General features: G+C 35.7%; 1 protein-coding gene across 1 annotated transcript in view; it reads right to left on the reverse strand.

Moving 5' to 3' along the window:
* Positions 1-16,100, reverse strand: part of MS3_00005128 (uncharacterized protein) — a 51,168-nt gene extending 35,068 nt beyond the window's left edge. Inside the window, exons 1-13 of the mRNA XM_051213160.1 lie at positions 15,940-16,100; positions 15,717-15,904; positions 15,418-15,679; positions 14,016-14,088; positions 13,863-13,977; positions 12,131-12,266; positions 10,883-10,925; positions 8,401-8,863; positions 6,662-6,895; positions 5,624-5,872; positions 5,201-5,304; positions 2,734-2,863; positions 1,192-1,314 (exon numbers count right to left, since the gene is read on the reverse strand). Of these exons, the coding sequence (XP_051069107.1) occupies positions 1,192-1,314; positions 2,734-2,863; positions 5,201-5,304; positions 5,624-5,872; positions 6,662-6,895; positions 8,401-8,863; positions 10,883-10,925; positions 12,131-12,266; positions 13,863-13,977; positions 14,016-14,088; positions 15,418-15,679; positions 15,717-15,904; positions 15,940-15,982 (2,163 nt within the window). The 5' untranslated portion in view covers positions 15,983-16,100. The remainder of the gene's footprint in view (positions 1-1,191; positions 1,315-2,733; positions 2,864-5,200; positions 5,305-5,623; positions 5,873-6,661; positions 6,896-8,400; positions 8,864-10,882; positions 10,926-12,130; positions 12,267-13,862; positions 13,978-14,015; positions 14,089-15,417; positions 15,680-15,716; positions 15,905-15,939) is intronic.
* Positions 16,101-22,082: the final 5,982 nt, after the last annotated feature.

The following is a 22,082-nucleotide window of genomic DNA, read 5'->3' on the forward strand; positions in this document are numbered from 1 at the left end:
GAAATAATTAATGAAGCTTCATTACGAATATAGTTTATCTTAGTATTAAAATAACTATTATATGGTGAGCATGTTAATACATTCATTATTATTGCATGTAATTTTATACAAACAATCAGCTTGCAACGAATCACGTATTGTCTGGTTATTTTTATAATTCTAATTCACCTCAACAGAAGTAAACAAATGAGTTCCTTTAGTAAAGTAGGATTATTCTAATGACAAACCAAACAATGGACATTTGGCTGGTACAAGCCAAAAACGTTTTCCGTAAACCTAAAGGATTATATTTTAACATTGATATTATAAATCAATAAATAAAATAAAATAAATTTAGCAAGTATAAATTAATGTACTTGAATTTAAGTCATACATTTTGTTAATGAGCTATAAAAACTACTCGCCTACCTACCCACACTGAACTAGGTAAAATAAAGTTAGAATCGGTAATTCGGAACATTTCTCTGCATACATGTTAACTATTTGTTTGACAATCAGCTATACATATTAGCTGAAATACTCACAAAGGTTCGCTAGTAAATGATAAGAATGATTAGACAGTAAATAGGATGATCTGTATTCTTGGCCAGTTACATGGTTCTTTTACTTGTTCAGGAATAAGTATCCACGCAGACTTAACTCAATTAGACGAATCTGAATTAAGTACGAAAACCTAAATAAATTAGTTATACTAATAAAGTTATTCGATAAACTAGTTGTCCAAAAATTGTGTAGTCATAGTGAATGTTTAATACAAATAGGCTTTTTGTAATTGTTCAACTGTAACCATGAAATTTCTCCTTAAAACTATTCTCCGGAAAAATTTCAAAGTATGCAAGCGAAATATACAAGTAAACAAAATCTGGAATTAGGTAATGCTTTATGCAAAAGAATATCACCGGTTAGTGCTTCGATAATGAGTTTGAGTAGTATACAAATACTTCATTTCGATCAGTCCTTTAGTTCATTAGTTCACCTTATTTGGTGAAGCATACTGGTCGGAACTCGGATTGTTAAATGAGTAGATCCTAATGAAAACTTTACCGATATCGTTATCATAAATATGAACAGTGTGAAGATAAACCAAACATTTAGAGAAAAATCACTGTTTCTTTATTTCTAATAATCATTTTTCTAATGTATAGTTTAACAAGTCAACTTGAAATTATGTAACCAAAAATAATAAATTACTTCTGGATTTTCATCTTTCAAACCGAAATTAATCCATTCACATAGAATCTCATCTTCCAGAAGAAAATTAACAGTCTCCAAAGAAGAAGATGGATTTGCAGCAAAATTTGGATGAATAGCAACCTATCGAAATATGTAGGGTACAAAAAACATTGACGTTATCACCAAATAGAGTATTTCATACAAATACATCTTCAAGTATGAAAGATGTAGTAAGTATTACGATGTTTTACTATGACATGAATGTCCTTCGGGCTCAATTAATACAAACTACGTAACGCTCACTATTATTCATAATGGATTGATAAACAACTTGTGGACATAGATTCTAAACCTTAGTCACATCTAATTTAAAAGTTAGTTCTTCACCATGGATTGGACAATGGCTAAACAATAATCAAAAACCAGGAAGCAATGGACAACTGCTTAAGATTCCTAGTATAAGGGTTGTGGAGATTATTAAGTTTTTGATTGAGATCATGAACCAATTGATAATAGACCACCACCATTGAAAACCTGGAAGCACTGGACGGCCGTTTCGTCCTATTGTGGGATTCCTCAGCAGTGCGCGTCCACAATCCTGCTCGTGGGATTCGAACCCAGGGCCTTCGGTCTCGCGCGCGAACGCTTAACCTACTGGACCACCGAACCGGCATCCAATGGTGATAGTGTCTAACATCAACCAATCCACGAAATTACGCGACCAACTTCCATTGTACTGAGGAAGATACCTGTCTCTACCCGACATGGATTAGCTCCACTGATCATGGCTGATGTTAGACACTATCACCATTGGATGCCGGTTCGGTGGTCCAGTAGGTTAAGCGTTCGCGCGCGAGACCGAAGGCCCTGGGTTCGAATCCCACGAGCAGGATTGTGGACACGCACTGCTGAGGAATCCCATAATAGGACGAAACGGCCGTCCAGTGTTTCCAGGTTTCCAAAGGTGGTGGTCTAACATCAATCGGTTCATGATCTCAATGTTTAAGATTCGTTATAAATGCCCACACAAGAGCTCTCATAAGATCGAACAAAAGATATCTAGGTCTCGCAAACTGGCCAGTGTGTTGAGATTATATATTTCACATTTCCAACTTCAATCAGTTCACTAACCATGTGCTCTTCCTTAGGTAAATTCCTGGAGATTTAATAAAGAACAGTGACCAGTTAATTACGACTGCATTAGGAATAGGACAAATATCAATGGTCGAATTGAATGGTTGTTACACAATGTTATAAATTGACTGAAGGTGTGAATATGAGCTACTGGATACTAACTTAACGGACATAAAATTCGAGGTTTGTAAATGAGCAAAAACAAGTAATTCCCTGATTGGCAATTATTCATCAACTAATCTTGATCTGTGAGGAAAAAATAAACTCAATAACTGTATTCACCAGAAATCTCAATATTAATATACGACTACTGTACAATATATTTCAACGCTAAAATAAAGATTTCAAAATGTGAATTGGATCATGCTAAAACAAATAAACCGAAACATTTATACTCGTTATTTTCAAAGATATAATAAAACTAACTTTCAGCAGTTTAAGTATTTGAGAATATGTAGCCTTACGAATAGCTACCAACTCATGGCTAAGTAACCGAAGTAAGACAAGTTGACCACGCCATAAAACAGTTGATGATGTATTTTGATGTTTTACATAGCTGTGAATTTATCAAAGAGAGAAAAATATTATTTAGTATTTACTTTAAACATGAAATGATCAGAAGCTACAATACAGTTTTTTTTGAAAAACAAAAGAGCTTAAAATAAGCATATTATAAATGGAAAATATATATACATGCAATTATCTGGTACCTTTTGCAAACTGTTCAAATCAATAAGTTGGACTGACTTACAGTCTACACAGGCAATTACGCTACACAATCTAGTAATGAATAAACACAAAAAACATTCACTCAATACCATAGAAATTTTGCTTAACTATCTTTGCTGAATATAGTATAAGTGACGATGAACGAAATGAATAAGTGATGGTTAAACAGTATAATTAGGACGTATTCAGTCGACTGAAAACAGCAATGTAAGATAAGTTGACTTGTTAAAGAACTATATTTACTTTATTTATGTACAATATATAATCCCAATATTAGTTTATACGCTTTGCCATTAAAGGCTAATAATACTACATAGATAAAATTAAAAGAACATTGAGAGCTGGAAAACATTTTTGCCGCAGAAAACATGAACCTCTCAAATGTATGACGAGACTATGTGCACTCAGCTCATTGCAATCAGACGTTCCTCAAATGCTGTCATAGATCAGTTTTGTCTACTTCTATTCTTACTGTAACAAGCACAGTAAAACGTTTGAACTACATTTCTTCTTTCCTGAAATGAACGGAACTACTTCTAATACATGGAAATAAACGCCATAGCCCATGCTATAATAGAATTTTCGCATACAAAGATAATCCTTTAATCATTAAACATGAATCCTCTCAAAAGTATACAACACAAGAGTTATTTTTAAAGAAAATTATCTTCATAACGGACAAACGTTGTGCATTTCAGTACAGTGCCAACAAAACCAATTAATTTAATCAATCCACAACCTTCGTCTCCAATGACCATGGTGTTAATAAGAAACACTAGTGCGAAAAACAAAGTGTACGAGTATTTAAAATAAGACTGACAGAATATGACTTGAGAACCTATGTCTGACAAACCGAAAAGCTCTTTCATTGAGGGTCACCATATTCCTCTTATCAATTAGTTATTATTCATGAGATAATACTCCAACTACTCTAGACTACATTGTTTAAATAACTTATCTTGATTGACCAACTGCCTATCAGGAAGCTGAACAGTTTAATCTAGTGCACAAAATGCATCAACATAATTATTATAGCCAGTTACTACAGAAAATAGATGACAGGGTTAACCAATATCTGTTGAATGTATGAACAAGTAACCGCATTCCACCGTCTAGTAATAAACATAATGATTCATCTATCACCGAAATCATGCTAGCAGTAACGGAAGATCAACTCAGTTATTAACACGGTAAGAAGTAATGTTTTTTTTATTTTAACACATAGATATTGGTACAAGGAGGTACCAAATGCATATGTGCCACACAAATCCCATTTGATTTGTGTGAGAGCTGTGATACTGTCCGGGTGCCCAAACCGAAGCAGATGGTTTTCTTAGGGGGCCACACCCGGAGCCTTCGACATGAAGGTCTGATCCACAAGGCAATGGAGCATCGTAAAGAGATGCAGTCCCATGGTAGCCGGCGACCAACAATCTGCTCATACGCCATTTGTTCCTTCAGGATACTGGAGCCCATGTGTACCATTGGTTTGGAATCAGGGTTTTCCAACTCCCCTAGGTGGACTCTCCATGTCCACCAACCCGGTTAAAGCGCCGGACATTCGCTTTTCGTCCTCTCATTTTTGTAAGCAACATCCCCACTACGAGAAGGCAATGAGTAGGACTTCCCTGGCAGAGGCTATATACGCGTGGACATGTGAAAGCATTTCGAGAGGGAGTGGAGTCTCCCCACTCTTGGCCGTACCAGGGCATTTGAGGGCTATTCAGTAACAAACTTAACTATTATATATGGATTGCGAGGAACTACCAAAAGTGAGAAGATAAGATTAAAACGAAGATGCCTTCCAGAACTAGGTACATCAACTGATGATACAGGTATTGCACGTTTTTCCTTTTCCGAACAAAATGCTTTTAATAGGTCGAACCACGAAGTTATCTGATGTCGGACAAAATGATCATTTTTATAATTCAGCAGAACTATATGGTGAATAAATATGTTTCCAATTCATAAAGATTAGAGCAGTGGCTCAGTTATCGATGTGTTAGGCTTTCCACTTATTTCGGCTTAGGCCCCCACTCACCCTTGGGATATGGCTTGAAGTACGTGAATTCATACCTAGTAAGTTAGATTTGTTCACGGAAATAATTCTTTTAGTTTATAACAATCTAAAAATCCAAGAAAAAGTAAAGAGTTTGGAACTTACAATTGACTCAGAAACTCTACAAAGTTAGAAGCGAAACGAGTTGATCCGGTGATTTCAAGTGAGTTCACAGCATCCACAGCCAAATTCAAATTGGTTTCATTAATCTATCAAAGTAAACAACCATCTAAGCTAGATTTTATTATCAGTGCAGAATGATAAATAAAAGCAATCAAGTTAGCTAAAACACTACTTCAAACAATCAACTATCTTAATCATTCTTATTTTGAACTCTAATTATTTTCTATCAAAAACAATAAATATTTGTTTTAAACAAAGTAAAAATATTTTTAAATAACACTTAACGAGAATCTAAAACGTGGTACTTAAAAAACTAAAGTTTTAGTTCAATATTAAGATATAATCAAATGATAAACATATAACATAAAACATATAAGTAATGTATCTAGTCCAAGGAACAGGTACCTTGTCATTAGAAGTAGATAAAAGTGAAATTTCACTGATATCAAGAAAATCAATCAAATGAAAAATAGATGTTTGAAGTTGTTGTAAAAGTAACCAAGTTGTGTAAATTGTAAAGTTGAATAAAGCTACATAGGCTGGTAGTCCAATTTTTTGTGATTCGTTTCTAGGTTCTGGGTTAATTAGTAATGACATGTCCAACAGAGCAACAGATAACTGGTTTTTAACATTGGTGGGAAGAACGGCCAATGCCTAAATGGACAAAATCTAATTAGTTTTAGCTGTAAAACTTATAACGTTAAACAATAAAACATCAAAAAATACACTAAGGTGAAATATACAGCTCATTTAACCCCCGGAAATTTATAGAAAATAATAACTTAATAATAATGGTAAATAACAATCACCATGAGAACCTTGAGTTTTCATCCAATTTATTAGTCTTCACCACTTTATCGATTTCAATTTACTTTATATTACAAGTTAATATTAGTCGAAAAACCGCTAGAAACTTTAGAGTACAGAGCACCTGTTTCATCTGGATAGAAAGAAGGCTTGTAAATTACTCAATGAGAATCGATAGACAAATATCTTCTAATCTAATGCGGCTTCTAAAACTGTGCGAGTATGTTTTTATTTATTTGTTTCTTACCTAGACAACTGGTTACACTGGCCCACTCCATAATGTGAGAGAACATCAACTTATGCCATGTGATTATCCCGATAGCTGAATGTCTGACACTATATTCTGATAGCGATTTGGAAGCCATTAATTATTAAAGGGGAAAAAACAGCTGTCAAATTTTAACTAGCCCGGAGATCAACTAAGAGATTTGAATTTCATGTTTAAATCAGTATATATCATGCAATAATTATTTCAAAACAATTTGAATTTGAAGTAGTCTGGTTCATTTTATCATGAAAACTATCCGAACAGAATAATCTGGTCTTTAACTGTCTACCATTAAAAATGTCAAGTTTTTTTAATTTAATGAGTTTAATATAATAATAATCATGATTCTAACTAATTAATAAACATACCGTTTCTGGAGTGAATAAAGAACTAATCAATTGAAATATTTTAGTAATCAAACCAAAATAAGTTTGTCGTTCACATTCACCGGGTAAATTAGCTTTATTAATATAGTTGACCATCTCAAAAGTATTCCAACTTATGAGAGATTCCATGATTGTTGCATTATCATGAACTTGATTGGTTGAATAAAGGGACAAAATCGAACCTAACTGTTCCATACATGTATAAAAGTCAGGTGGCTAAATAAATTACGCAATAAGATAAAATAGAAAAACTTAAGTTTTTTATCTCATTATGCAATAAAACTTAGAAATATTCCATTAAAAACTATAGTAAATTCGAATCTAATATTGTAAAATGGTTTAAACTAATGAAACCATCTGTAGAATATAAGGAAAAGAGGTTGAATAATTCAGTTCTAAAGTCAGTATAGTGTAATTTTATAATGTACGAAAGTTTATACGATATTTGCTGACTAAATCTTGTAACTGTAGTCCAGGTCGTTAGAATGCTATGTTAAACAATGAAATCAACTAAAGTAAATGAAAAACATGAACTGTAATATCATTCGAGTATAGATTGAAGTTACAGTTTGGTAATTCGATTAAACTTCATTTCAAATTCATTTATTCTTTCTTGTAAAATACCAACATTCAAAATGGAACATTCACATATTAACTCATCAATTATTTAACATTTCTTCCTATGTGGTATTATTTAACTGAAGGCGAGTTGAATAAGCATTATCGAGATGTCACCATAAAAAAATATGGTACGATATTTGGAATTAAGACTAATTAGATTGAGTTATTCAAGCCCTAGAGTCAGTCAATCAGTCAGTCAGCTACAACGTAGGATCAGGCAAATATATGCATCGTTCCAAGTTGCCATATCTAAGTAGCATAACAAGATGAACGTCAAATTCATAGAAGCAGTTACTTCAACGGTAGTAATATATAAAGGAAAGATTGCATATAAAAATATGATACAGAGAGAAATAGTTAGTTCGTAGAAAGACAGGTATAAAGTAATTTTTATCTCACGGTTGAAGAGAAGACAAATAGTGTATACGCCCACACCATTGTGATAGATTCTGAGCCATGTCACCCGACCGTTGCTGCCACCTTGACGTGGTGGTCGGTCTTGCCTATGATAATGAACCACTCGGGCTATACTGGCTGGAACAGTCGTTCCTCAGGGCCCTACCTTGCCAGACAGGTCGGTGAGACTAAAAGCAGTAAACCCAATGTCCAAGGGCAAAGTGGTACTGCTGACTGTACAGAGGTGTGAAGGCAGTAAGGTATTTCCTTCAGACAACCAGCATAACAGCGATGCTGCCTTCCCACAAGAAAGGGTGGGGTTAGAAAAGGTCAACCCTACAAATGCGCACCTTGCCTTATCCCACGGACTTCCATCTCCGTTGATAAAATCTCAACAAGTAAGGAGCCAACACAAAAACTACTCACAAGAAGGTTGTGTGTGACCGGTCTCAAGAATTTGTCCCTTGGGCACTGCGGTCACTCTCTCAGGTCACTAAGATCAACTCTAATCTAATTTTTTTTTCAGGTACCTTTAGAAGTGCTAGAGTTTTCAGATACCAAGTTGAAAACGGCTAATTCAAAACATATAGCGACCACGAATCTTTTTTCAAAAATTAGTCATTATGTATGTTGTTCTACGCTTATTTTTCCTGTAATTATGCTAATTAATCTCACAATATATACATCTTATAATCTGAACTTACCAATTCAGAAGATTTAATAAGGTCAACAGCAGGAGGAACAATTAGGAATACTACGTTGGTAAATGACATATGGTTGCTTGTTTGATTCTTTTGACAAACCTTGTCATATTGATTTGTATAACGATGAGGAGATAAACTAGTCAGCAACAAATTGATCCCAACATCGAGAAGGAGTAGAAAATTAGACTCCAATTTGTATTCCCAGTCATGCTTACTACAACTTGTATTGATGTGTGATGTCTTACAGGCATTTTGTTTTGTCGATTGGTTACGATAATCTAGGACTGTTAATAACCCACTACCTATTACGTTGAATAACTGGAAGCAAAAGTCTAGCATTGAATAAGACTGTTTCTGTACGTCTTCGTCGGAATATCGAACTCTTGTTCCTGGAGTGGTAGATCCACAAACTCTAGGTTGTGTTGAATCATTGATGAACGTAAAAAATGTTTGCTCAGTTTCACTGAAGAGTTTGGAAACAATTAGATTTTTATGGATAATACACAGGCTATAGATAATTATGTACGAATGTCATAACGTGAACGTATTGAAATCAAGTGACCAAATATCTAACTACGTCAATAAATAAGAAAACTAGTCACTTTCCATCTTAGAGTAACCGCATAGCAAGCAAAATAACACTGGTTTCATAGGCTTTAAGTTTAATTAGATTATATATCCTTATGTGCAGCTTCGCTTACTTATGTTTTGTTTTTATACAGATGAAAAGTCATTGAGAACATTCAGTTGAAATAAACTAAGCTTACCACAAATGTTCAAGTGCTATAGTGAATTTCAATGGCCTGAAAATACTAAAAGCAGGGAGTGTTGTAGCTGTTTAAATCATTATATCACATAAAATCACTTCGAAAAGAATAAAATAGTGACCAGGCATGATCAATACATATCTTAGTTAACATAAACGATTCAAGTTCACAACCAAAAATCTAAAATAAAACTTTCACGTTACTACTTTACAGTCCAAAAACAAATAAATGATACTAGGAAACACTGAATTAAGATTTCGGAATATTACATCTTATCTGAAATTGAAAATATTAACTACTGGATTACTACTCAGTAGCTGAAATTCAGCCAATTATGCGACAAAGAATGAGTGCTTCTCAAAACTTGAAAGCCAAATGGAAACAGACGATGGATAATAGATGATGGAGAACTTACCTTTTACTATTATTCAGAATAGACATAAACAATATAAAAATTTCAAGATCAATGAATAAATCAATGTCAAATGGGTCAAATTTAGTCGGTATCCGCAATGACTTTGTGGGAAATTGAATATGATAATTATTATTATTGAATATAATGCAGAAACAATCAGGCATAAACTGATATTGGACTTTTATCAACATAAACGAAACATCTAGATGTATACCCAGCAACTGTGGTACCGTGTATGGATTGTGGCTAGCAGTGGAATCCAGAGCGCACATTTTCTTTTTATTAAGGACTAGTAAAGTGGATTTAATTGCATCTCAGTCTTAGTGTTTATGAAGGGACTTGAACCCACAACATATCTATTATACAAAACTTATGACAATATGGGTAAATCTAGGCGATCCACACACAACGTAAATTTGCTCATTAAGACTGGTTAAAACTCAATGAAGAATATTAACAATAAAATAATTAAAAGTTCTACAGATTAGATTGGATGCTACTGTGGTTTCGATTATGAATTATTTTGGTCAGCATCGACGCACAGTTTAGCGTAAATGTGCGTTGACCTACTGTGGTGTGTACTACGGATATCGACAGATACAACTGTTGTGCGTGCTACTTATATTGATATAAGTAGTATATGATGCGAGTCAGGAATGTAATGTCTGGCAGCAGAAGATGGGGAAGATCAAGAAAGGAAGAGCGGGAATAGAAAGCAATTAGTATGGAAATGCAAGAACAACGAAGTTTGTGACAATTATTGAACATTGTGCAAATTAAGTATTATAGTATGGTTTTTCTATTTTACCAAGTAACTCTGTAATTTTGTACTAAATATAATCCGATTGTCCCCACCCGTGTTCTGTTCACTACACAAGTAGTATGTTTCACCATTCGGAAGTGGAATGACTGGCGGCAGAAGGTTAAAGTCGAAGAGAAGAGGACGAGAATAGAGACTGATCGGTGTGGAAACGAAGGAAGAATCATGTCTGAGACAATTGGTAGACATTTTGCAAATGAAGTATCTACAGTATGGTTCACATATGTTACTAAGAAACTCTGTAATCTTATGTTTAGGTACACTTATTTTTCCCCATTGGTGTTCTCGTTCACTACAATAGTTTTCTGTACCATATTGGCACGATGAAATGAAGTGAACAAGATCAACACCAAAAGAGGATCAAATAGTAATAATGGGTAAGACCGAATATTGGAATGTTTCGAAAAGACATTCGAAACATTCAGACAGTCCATTTGATTATCAAACTCAGAAATGTTGACATACCATATATACACTTACTGTGTTCCCGAAGGGCCAGAGGACGGCATCCGGTCACCAGTTTCTGAGGTATGTGTTTAAAAAATCAATAGTATGTTTTCTTCATTATTGTTAATTTTAAATCGAAAAACAAAATTAATATGTACATATCTAAAAAAACATCCAAAGGTTCAATGAATACTAAAGATAACTACCGATCGAAGCATTTACATGGAGATCTTTGTTTATATTTATATATTGAATTTTGACCTAAAGCATCACCCTAAACGAGTTTCATACAAAATACATTTAGTCTATCAGTGGCGAAATATGAGATATACAGATTTTACTGATATAGTTACTAACCATTTAGACTCAAGTTCGTGAAATAAACTTAGTTTTAAGAACTGAACTATATGAAAAAAATCAATCTATTCGGCGGGTTTTATTGAAGCCCATTAAGGAGCAACACTAATTTTAAAAAAGGTAGACCAGGAGTGACAAACTCGAAGTAAACAAGCACGGTTTAAACCCAAAGCTTAAAGTACTGGCAAAGTTCTTCATTTTTTCGCTAAACATATATACAAGCCAACTTTAATTTTAACCAAGGTTTTTAATTTCACTCTTTTTTAATGTCTAAGACTGAGAGCTCTACAAAATAAGTGTTCAACTGGTTTCAATCACTAATAATCCCAGTTTGTAGGAAATGGGAAGAATTTTGTGTATTAAAGTTTCTCATAACGCTTAATCATAAACCGAAAATTTCGAGTACACTTAGTACCATTTACTGCAATTCCGTATGATATTTGAGAGATCAATCACTTGAGAAACTTCACTTTATTTGCTAAAAAGTCAAAAACTGTGTTCTTCTATATATTCACGAGAAGTATGAAAATGGGTGTAAAAAGTAAACACTAAACTACCAATATGATTGCAAGTTAATTGAAGTTGTATAAAAATGATCAACTAAAATTATTTTTCTGAAATATCCAAGTCCACCTATTATATAGACAAATAAGTTGTCTTAAAAACCCACCCAAAACTAAAATCAGATTTGGCTTTTAGAATTCTCTCAAAGCGAAATTCAATAAACCTAATATTTCACTTTTATTCCTCGTATTCCTTCTTATTGTATAAGTTTAATTCATATGGAGAATAGATGTTTGTTTACTTCATGTCTCTAGTTGTGAAAATCTGAACAATTGCCTTCTCCATTACCCGAAACCACAGGCATGTATAGAATCTTATAATAAAACTTATGAGCCATTTTTTTAAGAAAGGTAAGCTTACGACTTGAATATACGTAATTGTTAGGATCCAAGTGATAATAAATTCTTGTGATAAGAGCACGACAAAGGCTAATCAAACAACTGGTAGCTGAATAAACGATCTCCAAATTCTTTTCATTTAAAATTCGAAAAAGATTCTACATAAATAGAAACACATGTAGTGATATAAAAATTGGCAAAAACGTGATGGATATAAAATGTGTAAAGTTAAAATTATTACACTTTAGTAAACTACAACATAATCATGTTCAGTATGTTGTCAGTAGCATTTTGAGAAAAACCTCATTTATTGAGGTAGAATTCAGTAAAAATATATGCGTTGTGACGTAAAGTACAAAAGAAGGATTCTGTGAGAGATAAGATTAATAAGTCAGTCATTCTGTCATAAGAAACGTGGAACCCGGCAATATGTGCATCGATTCAAGTTTCCAAACTATATCAGCACGGCAAGATTCTAGATTAGTAAAAGTAGTGACGATATTGAGTGCAAAATACATGGTCCAAGAAAAAGATGTGGACTCTTGAAGTAACAAAGATTAGGATAATTAAAAGACCTAGAGGCTAAGGGAAGACAAGGAGTGAATGCATCTGCCCCATAGCAAAGAATTCTGAACTATTTTATTCAGAGTTTCTGACAGCTAGTTGTAATAATTGCTTTGACCACAACCAGATGGTCTGCATCTAACTATATGACTCAGTTCAACGGTTAATGACGTTATGTAATGATGTAAAGTTTTAGTTTGACCGATTCTTTCCTTCTTCGAACCTACTTCTACACCAGACACGCGCATAGAGGTAAGTGGCGGTTAGAAATATATAATACATGTCCAAACCTCCACAACTGATCTGGTATCCTCACTAAGTACCCAATTTCTGACCTCAATATTCTTCACTTAGTGACCCCATAACACACGATCAATGATTAGGAGACACCTATGATCAAACAAAAATCGTCTAGTCTTGACAGTCACGATTCACAAGCACAACAATTATTAAGTTATTGAAACTTACTAATCAAGTGACAATTCGCGCACATAGCTTTCAGTAGGGAAGATAAAACAGGATAGAAAATATCAGAAAGTAAGTATAAGATCAAGAATAGTCCGAGAGCGTTCAGTAATATTGTATGTACAAAAAGAAACGTTTACAGTATATACGAATCTGACCGCGATTTTGAAGTATGGTCAATAACCTCTTAATCTGGTTATTTGCATCATTCTAGGACCTCATTTACGTAGTTCTGATACATCAACAGATGCAACCCCAACATAATTCCCTTTTACTCTTCAATGTCACTTCATAAAACTTAGCTTTTTATAACCTGTACCAAATTTATCAGCGACTACCTAATAAAAAAGAACTAATCTACGATCAAATTAGCATAAAGAGGATTTCAAAAATAACCGGCTATCTACACATCACTAGTGGCTTTTCTACTCAAAGGTTAATCTGTCACTTCCTCAATGGTATAATGATGTTCCTATTGTCCCTACTACCGGCTAGACCAAAGTACAAAAACATCAGTTTGCCTAAAGACAATTTCTTCTTGTAGTCAAAATATTAGGATATCGAGCATGGTTAAAGAGTGATACTCAAGAAAAAAACCTTATGAAAAAAGGTAACTTATGCAGATTAAGAGATAGACCAGAAACTTAGCACTTCATAGAGCTGAAGTCACCAAAGTACTGAGATATAAAATGTTAACTTATGCAACAGAGAAAACTGTCTTTTACCTCTATGAAATCAGTTCTTTGAAGAAATAATTCAGCTGGGAAGTCTTTAAGTACAACATCATGGAGAAAGCGAATACCAGAAATACAAATATTAGGTTCCTTTGAACAGATAGATCTGAAGAGTCAATTCTTCGAAAAATGAGAATAACCTACTTTAAAGTTGTGCATAAAACACCAACATCGTCTTTTGTAAGCACGACCATGGGAAAATATAAGAGATGATTTCCTAAAATAAGGAAAATATCAAACTAGTTCGGACTGAGGATCAACGTACATAGTTTGCAAAAAATATATTTGCAACATCAGTCAAACTGAAAATCAGTCTCATGAATTTACTAATAGAAACTTCTGATTGAATACACTAGGTAACATAGTTCATAATCATCTCATTTCTGAAGACGAATTCACCACAAGCCATATTTGAAACCTTGAACAGTCTCATCTTATTTATTTTCCCTTTTCGGCTCACGGTAATGCTGCCAGCTCAAATTTCCTTTGCGTTGTGATTTTCTGTTTGTCCTGTTTAGGAGCTTAACAAGTTAAATATGAAGCGTCTAATAACCCCAGTTTCTTATACCACATCTATATCACATTCTAGTAATTAGGAAGTCTAACCCTGAATACATGTAATATTGCTATTATATACGATGAAGGAAGATGAAAGACGAAACTTATAATATAAATAAACAGAATGTAACAAAAATCGTTTACAATATCAGTGTAATTACATTTTTGCCATAACCACACAGTGGTGGAAATAACCTAATTTGGTGGTGAAACTCACAAGAAAGTTGTGAGTTACTTTTAAAAACATGGTTTCATATACTTTTACCTAGATATACTAGCTATTTTGCATAAATGAATCACTATTGTGTTACGAACATGCACAATTAGTACTGAACTTACGTTGTGCTACGAGGAAAAACGATACTTCAAGACATTTTAACCAACTAAGTAACTTAAGTAATTAAGGTTTTTACCGAAACTATCAGCCATCTTTTTCACTACCTAGATCATGTATTAATTTAGAGTCCAGAAAATGTATTCTCATCTGATGGTTAATTCAACGTCGATCATCTCCATACCGACCCGGATTGATTTAATGCACTTTGAATTCTACTATGTAAAGACAACTGTTTGATCTCGTTCAGTTATATATCTTTTGAACATCTTATTAAGTTGATGTTAAAAGTCGTCAGTCATTAGGTAAGATGCTGTAAATAGTTTCTACGACTGATCTTCACAAATTTGGAAAAAAAGACGAGTAAATTTTTCCTGGTGCTAGCAAAGCACAAACTCTAGTTTTGAAGTAAATGAATGAGGTACGTTTGTTTTATGAATGTACATAAACCATGATCATTAACGAGGACTAAAGGACTTAACTACTTTTTTGCCACCTAATATATATTACACCAAGTTACTGGGTACTTCCCATCTACTTCATGAAAGCAAACTAAAAACTTACGACAGACTTGGTTGAATGAATAGGACGATGTAAAATGGTTTAAATCTAAGTTATTGGTATTTCCTTGTGTAACAGATAAATTGGACGAACCTTTACGAGTTTGCAAGAAATCTGGTGAAGTAGGCATTACAAAATTGGATTCAGTAGAATTTAGACCACTGTATTCTTGTATTCCTGTTAGAGTGTTATTCTTGAAATCTCTGGTTGTTTCAATTAAGGACGGATCCTCAGTAATCAAAACGCATATGTCATCAATATCCCTTTTTAATTCACTGTTTGATGTCGAATTACGCATCTTTGTGAGCACAGAACATCCTCCAGCTAATGCTAAAAGTGTTTTGGTTTCGGGATTCTAGAACAAAGACTAGGTAATTAATCCCAAGCCTTACCAGAAGCAGTTTTTTGAGTATCGTAAATATGCGATTGGTTTCAAAAGATGGACTCTGCTCCAAAGAGGACAGCAATACTTTAACAAGTTTCGACAGACACTTCTTATCTGATGGCAATAAACCTCGATTTAATTTCGACTGAATATTGGCTAAAGTACGACATCTGATCTCTTCTACAGGATTATCTTCTAAACGAATCAAAGTTTATTTTTACGTCACTTACTCAGTTTTTCGATGAGAAGGTTGAACTGGTCAGTATTACACATTCGGAAAGAGTGACAAATTTATTTGCGTCCTTCTCACTATTAAGTCGTATTTCCGCAAAAAGTGTTAGAAACCAATCAGATTACTGTATTTCTGATGACCTTAAGAGTAAAGAACCACTTTTTCCTTGGGATGTGTAATGAATTTAAACCTGACATTAGCACTCCTAGTCCTAATCTTCAAGTTGTTTTATCTGGTAGCTTCGTTACTGCAAATCTACCATCCAATATTTTTTGCGCACTATTGTATATACCAACGGATTCGTTTGCATTCACTTCTTGTTTTTTAGATAATGTTCCAGGTATTTGTTGATGATTAATCGGCGGCGTCCTAACCAGTCTGATTCATTACTTCTAGCAGTTTTGTAGTTATTAATCGACTTTTACATCTTTTGGTTTGAGTGGGTAGGTTTGTCTCAGGGAAGTAGGAATCGTGGATACCAGCAGCTGTCGCATTACCGTGCATGAGGTTGGTTAATTGAAATGTGGAAATAATAAAGTGATAATTGGAGTGCCCTGAGGAAATGACTGTCTCAAGAATAATAAATAAGTCAATTAACTGGTAATATATAAGAAAACGGGATCGAAAGAATAAAGGGAAAAGTGGACGGTAATAAGAGACGTAGGAAATAATTACTGATATATAGTAATGATAACCGTGACAATTTATCGGAAATGCATGAGACGGCTGGTCCAAGAGAAGGATGGTAATTCATTGATGAGTACGATCTCGTCAAGTCTCTTCTTAATGATAACCACTGATGGGGTTGTGGTCGCTTCGGCTGGAAGTGCCTTTTGAATGGAGGCAGCTTACTTTACCTAGGCCTGCTACCCCTTGTGGAGTAACTTAGGCCACCCACCAGCATCCTCCATCCAACTCTGTCAATGGAAATCCTTTCCAGATGTCTCCTGTAGCCATTCATTCCTTTGATGTCTGCTTCCGATTCTCACCGCAGCGTGTTCATTAGTCTTCCCTATTTTCCATCTGCAAGTTGGCGACTGCTTTGTTATGCGGTTTGATTATTTCCCTAATGTATGTCCCATCTGTAGCGGTAAATAAGTCCCCAAAATAAATAGCTCTAAGTTTTCGATATTGGATGCTGACCATATGTTTTAGTGGACTCATCTAGCTGAAGGCGCTCGGTCATGCGTCCGCACCAGATCACGTGTGGTAACGCCGTGCTCAACATCAACCGCAATCGCTAGAAAGATTAGATCAGAGAATTCCGATATATTGGTCATCGCCAAATATACTCTTCCGATCTCCTCGACTCTGTCTTTTGATTTCTCTGGGTGGGAACGAAATATATTAGAAGGTGTTACTGGTAGAAGCGTTGTCAAACACTGAATACCTGTAACATCATCATTGGTGAGACCGACGTGATCTGGTACACCTAATTGCAACTGTAAGTCTTTTCTAGACTGCCTGGTTGAAACGAAGGATAATGATTGTTTAAAAATTAATATATTCCGAAAGCCTACATATTCGGGAAAATTTTTTAGATTTTAAGTCTGCGCACCCACACGCGACCAAAGTGACAGTGGCCAAAAATTTGATCACCAGAGTCAAAAAACTTGTCACTGAACCGAATGATATGAAAATGGAAATGAATCTAGTTGTATCCACTCTATTAATGAATAACTATCCGAAAGGTTTTATTAAAAGAATAATTAAGAATGAAGAACGGAATGATATTTTTAAAAAAAGAGTTAAGCAAGATTGGATGAACACAGTAGTGATCCCATATCGTAAAGGTATCTCAGAAGACATCAGAAGGATTTTAATTCGTCAAAATATAAGAGTATTCTTTCGAACAAACAACACTCTAAGATCAAAACTAGTAAGAATCAAAGATCCAATACACAAGGATGGTCAACAGAATTGTGTTTATGAAATCAAATGTAATGATTGTAATGCAACGTATGTAGGTGAAACATCAAGGCAACTGAATGTGAGGGTGAAGGAACACAAACTGTGCTTAAAGCACATTCCTAAATCCTCAATTGATGTAAAAAAGCTTGAGAACAGATCAGCGATAGCACTACACTCGATTGAATCGGGTCATACAGTTGATTTCAATGGCACGAGAATCATTCAAAAAGGATTTAATTCTTACAAAGAACGACTAACAGCCGAAGCCCTACATATATGGGCTAATTCAAACAATATTAATAGGAGAGATGGAATACAACTAGCTGTCCCATGGCAACTAATAATTAATAAGTAAACCTGATCTCCTTTTTGCCATTTGATATATTTATGCCATAGTAACTAATTGATAGATAATACGCTCAATGATTCAAATCCGTTATCTTATCTGAATATGTTAAACAATTGACTGGAACATTAAAATAACACACACCTTCAATTACATATACATTCCTCTTTTATTTTGTTTACTTATCTTATTTATCTACATTTAATGCAGGCTTTGGCATTTTTGATTCATTTCATATATAAAAATGATCTGTTTTTTCTTAATATGCACAGCCCGTAGTCAATATTTAGTTGAATGAAATTCTTCCCACATCACTTGCGTATAAACACATTCTGTTATCTTAACACATACCTTGTCCTTATGTGTACAAAACAATTTGTCATAACCTTGAATTTACTTTGTACTCCTTAAGTCATTCTATGGCCTAGGATAACACGACAATCTCTTATTCTTTCTCTCCTCTTGATTATTTTTCAAATGAACTTTTATTTGTTTGACCTCTATTAATTTTCATATAAACATGTCTCTTACACATTAATACAACTACCTTTTTAAAAAATCCTTCAAGTTGATTGGATGACTTATTCAGTATACAGTAAACCGAAGAACCATGTACCTATTTATATTCGATAATTTTTGTTGTTTGATTATATTTTCCTTGAAAAAGCTTGGACCAGATTGCCAGGTAAAACGTTGGATTTACTTAAAATTCATTCGCTGAGATTTTACAAATATATTCTTCTTTTTAATGTGAGTCTGTTCCTTGTTGGGATTTTTGTATATCATTGCCTTATTTTTTATTTTTTTTAAACATTGTGATTTTTTTTCGTGTTTTTTCACGGATATATATATTTTTTCCCCTCGTTCATTATCGTACTTCATACTTCATCATGACTGAACAGACACCTAAAGTACTCAAGCTTAAGACTTTGTCCCCGCCTTCGTTTCAACTGATGCCTTTCTGGCCCGACAACATCGAAGCCTGGTTTTGCTACGCAGAAGTCGACTTCCACGAGCACGGCGTGACCGACACACGTGCACAATTCCTCGCAGTAGTCAGGGCACTAAGGCGCGAATTCAACAGGTACGTAACACCTAGTATGTTTACTAGTGATGTTTTCGATCCTTACGAAATCTTAAAACGCTCGATTCTTAAACGAGGAGACCTAACCGCTCGACAAAGGTTAGATCAACTCTTCAATAACATCGACCTGCAACACGGTTCTGCGACGGACATGTTGCAACGGATGAGAGAGGTAATAGGCCCAAGAACTTTCGACGAAGTTCTATTCAAACAACTCTTCTTGTCAAAACTTCCCCAACAGGTGCAAGCAGTTCTGGTCTCGTTCCAGAACAACGGCTTAGACGAGCTAGCTGCATCTGCCGACCGCATTTTAGAAATTACGAAACATTCTACTACCGAGGTACTTTCAGTCAAAGAAAAACCTCAAACGACTCAGAATGATATAACCGAGTTATGTCACACACTCACGCGTTATCTTAGTCTTCGTACCGACCGTAAGAGATCGCGCACCCCACGTAGAAGCATTTCACGTAAGCGATCTGTTTCTAGACCACGAGAGACAGATAACCCCGACTGGTGCTGGTATCATAACCAGTATGGAAATTTTCCAGAAATTGCAGAAAACCCTGCAGTTTTCCTAACACGAAACCGAGTGACTCGAAAAACTTCCAAGCCGGCACGCGTTAACGGCAACCGTAGCCGGCGAACATAGCCGTCTGTTATACGTCACAGATGTGACAACGAGAGTTCGCTACCTCGCCGACACTGGCGTAGAAGTTAGCGTTCTCCCAGCAAATCCTAACGACCGGCTTCATGAATCGACCCTAAACGTACAGGTGGCAAACGGAAAACCGATCGCTACGTATGGCAAAAGGTACGTTTACCTTAACGTGGGTTTACGCAAACCCATTCACTGGATTTTCGTTGTTGCTGATGTTTCTATGCCAATCATCTTCTACAACACCATAATCTGATAATCGACACGCGCAAACGGAGGCTAGTAGACGGAAACACTAATTTGTCCGTTTGCGTAACTTCTTTTACTGGTTGCAGATTATCCCCAGTCACAATTAAGAATATGATAGACCCACTTTATCAGCCACTTCTCGATAAGTATCCTGGGATACAACAAACGCAACCGAGATTACCGTGTGTAACCAGCAACGTTACACATCACATCACGACTACAGGACCACCTGTATTTTCTAAAGCACGACGACTAGCTCCCGAAAAACTAAGGTTAGCGAAAAACGAGTTCGACCATATGATAGACTTAGGAATCATACGACCGTCAAGTAGCCCATATGCATCTCCGTTGCACATGGTCCCTAAAAAGGACAGCAACGATTGGCGTGCAACTGGTGACTATCGGCGATTGAACGCGAAAACCATTCCCGATCGTTACCCGTTGCCTCACATTCACGATTTGACAGCTACCTTGAAAGGTACAACTGTCTTTTCGAAAATCGACTTGGTTAAAGCGTATAACCAAATCCCTATGGCTACTGACGACATACCGAAAACAGCTATCATAACTCCCTTCAGACTCTATGAATTTTTGCGAATGCCTTTCGGTCTAAAGAACGCTGCTCAAACATTCCAAAGATTCATAGACGACGTTTTTCGAGGTCTCAACTTCGTACGTGCGTATGTTGATGACTGCCTAATCGCAAGTCCGGACAGAGAAACACATCTCAAGCATCTGGATCTTGTTTTCGAACGATTACAAAAACATGGCATTACTGTAAACGTTCAGAAATGCCGAATTGGAACCGACTCATTAGACTTTCTGGGACACACTATCGATGCTCAAGGTATCCGACCCCTTAGAACCAAAGTGGCGGCCATTCTGGATTACCCAGAACCGACCACCGTCAAGCAATTACGCACGTTCAACGGCCTCGTAAGTTTCTATAGACGTTTCATACCGAAATGCGCATTACTCATGAAACCGCTAACCGACCAACTTCGTGGAAATGCGAAATCCATTAATTTGGACGACAACGCACGAAAAGCATTCTCCACAGTTAAGGAACTGATTGCTAAAGCAACAATGCTTGCTCATCAGGACACCGAAGCACCCATTAGTATCGCAGTAGACGCACCCGACTCGGCAATCGGAGGAGTTTTACAACAATGGGTTAACAACTCCTGGCAACCCTTGGCATTTTTCTCTAGAAGGTTGCTAGACACCGAATCAAGGTACAGCACATTCGGTAGGGAACTCCCAGCTATGTATTGTGCTGTACGACATTTTCAACACTACATCGAAGGCCGTGAATTCACTCTTTTCACGGACCATAAACCGCTCACTTTCTCGTTAAGCTCTCCTTCAGACAAGTACTCTCCCGTGAGTCTCGACAACTGGACTAAATTTCGCAGTTTACTTCAGATATTCAACACATCTCTGGAGCAAACAATGTAGTTGCAGACGCCTTATCTCGCATAATTTCCTTGAACAGTTTTTAAGGAATCGACCTTCTTAAACTCGCCGAGCTTCAAAAAGAAGACACTGATCTTTAGCACGAGTTATCGACCACAACCCTCAAACTACGCATTGAACAGACGAAAACAGGTAGGGAAACCTTACTTTGTGACGCATCTACAGGTAGGGATCGCCCAATCGTGCCGAAACATTATCGACGCAATGTCTTCAATACATTGCACAAACTTTCTCATCCAGGCGTTCGTGCAACCGTCAAGCTTATAGCAGAACGGTTTTGCTGGCCTGGCATGAATAAAGACGTGAGGGAGTGGGCACGCTCCTGTGTAAGCTGCCAAAAATCTAAGGTTATCAGACACAATAAATGTCCCTTAGGCTCATTTAAGACTCCCGATGCTCGTTTCCACCATGTTCATC

This window comes from Schistosoma haematobium, chromosome 3 (genome assembly GCF_000699445.3).
Source record: "Schistosoma haematobium chromosome 3, whole genome shotgun sequence".
Taxonomy (NCBI): domain Eukaryota; kingdom Metazoa; phylum Platyhelminthes; class Trematoda; order Strigeidida; family Schistosomatidae; genus Schistosoma; species Schistosoma haematobium.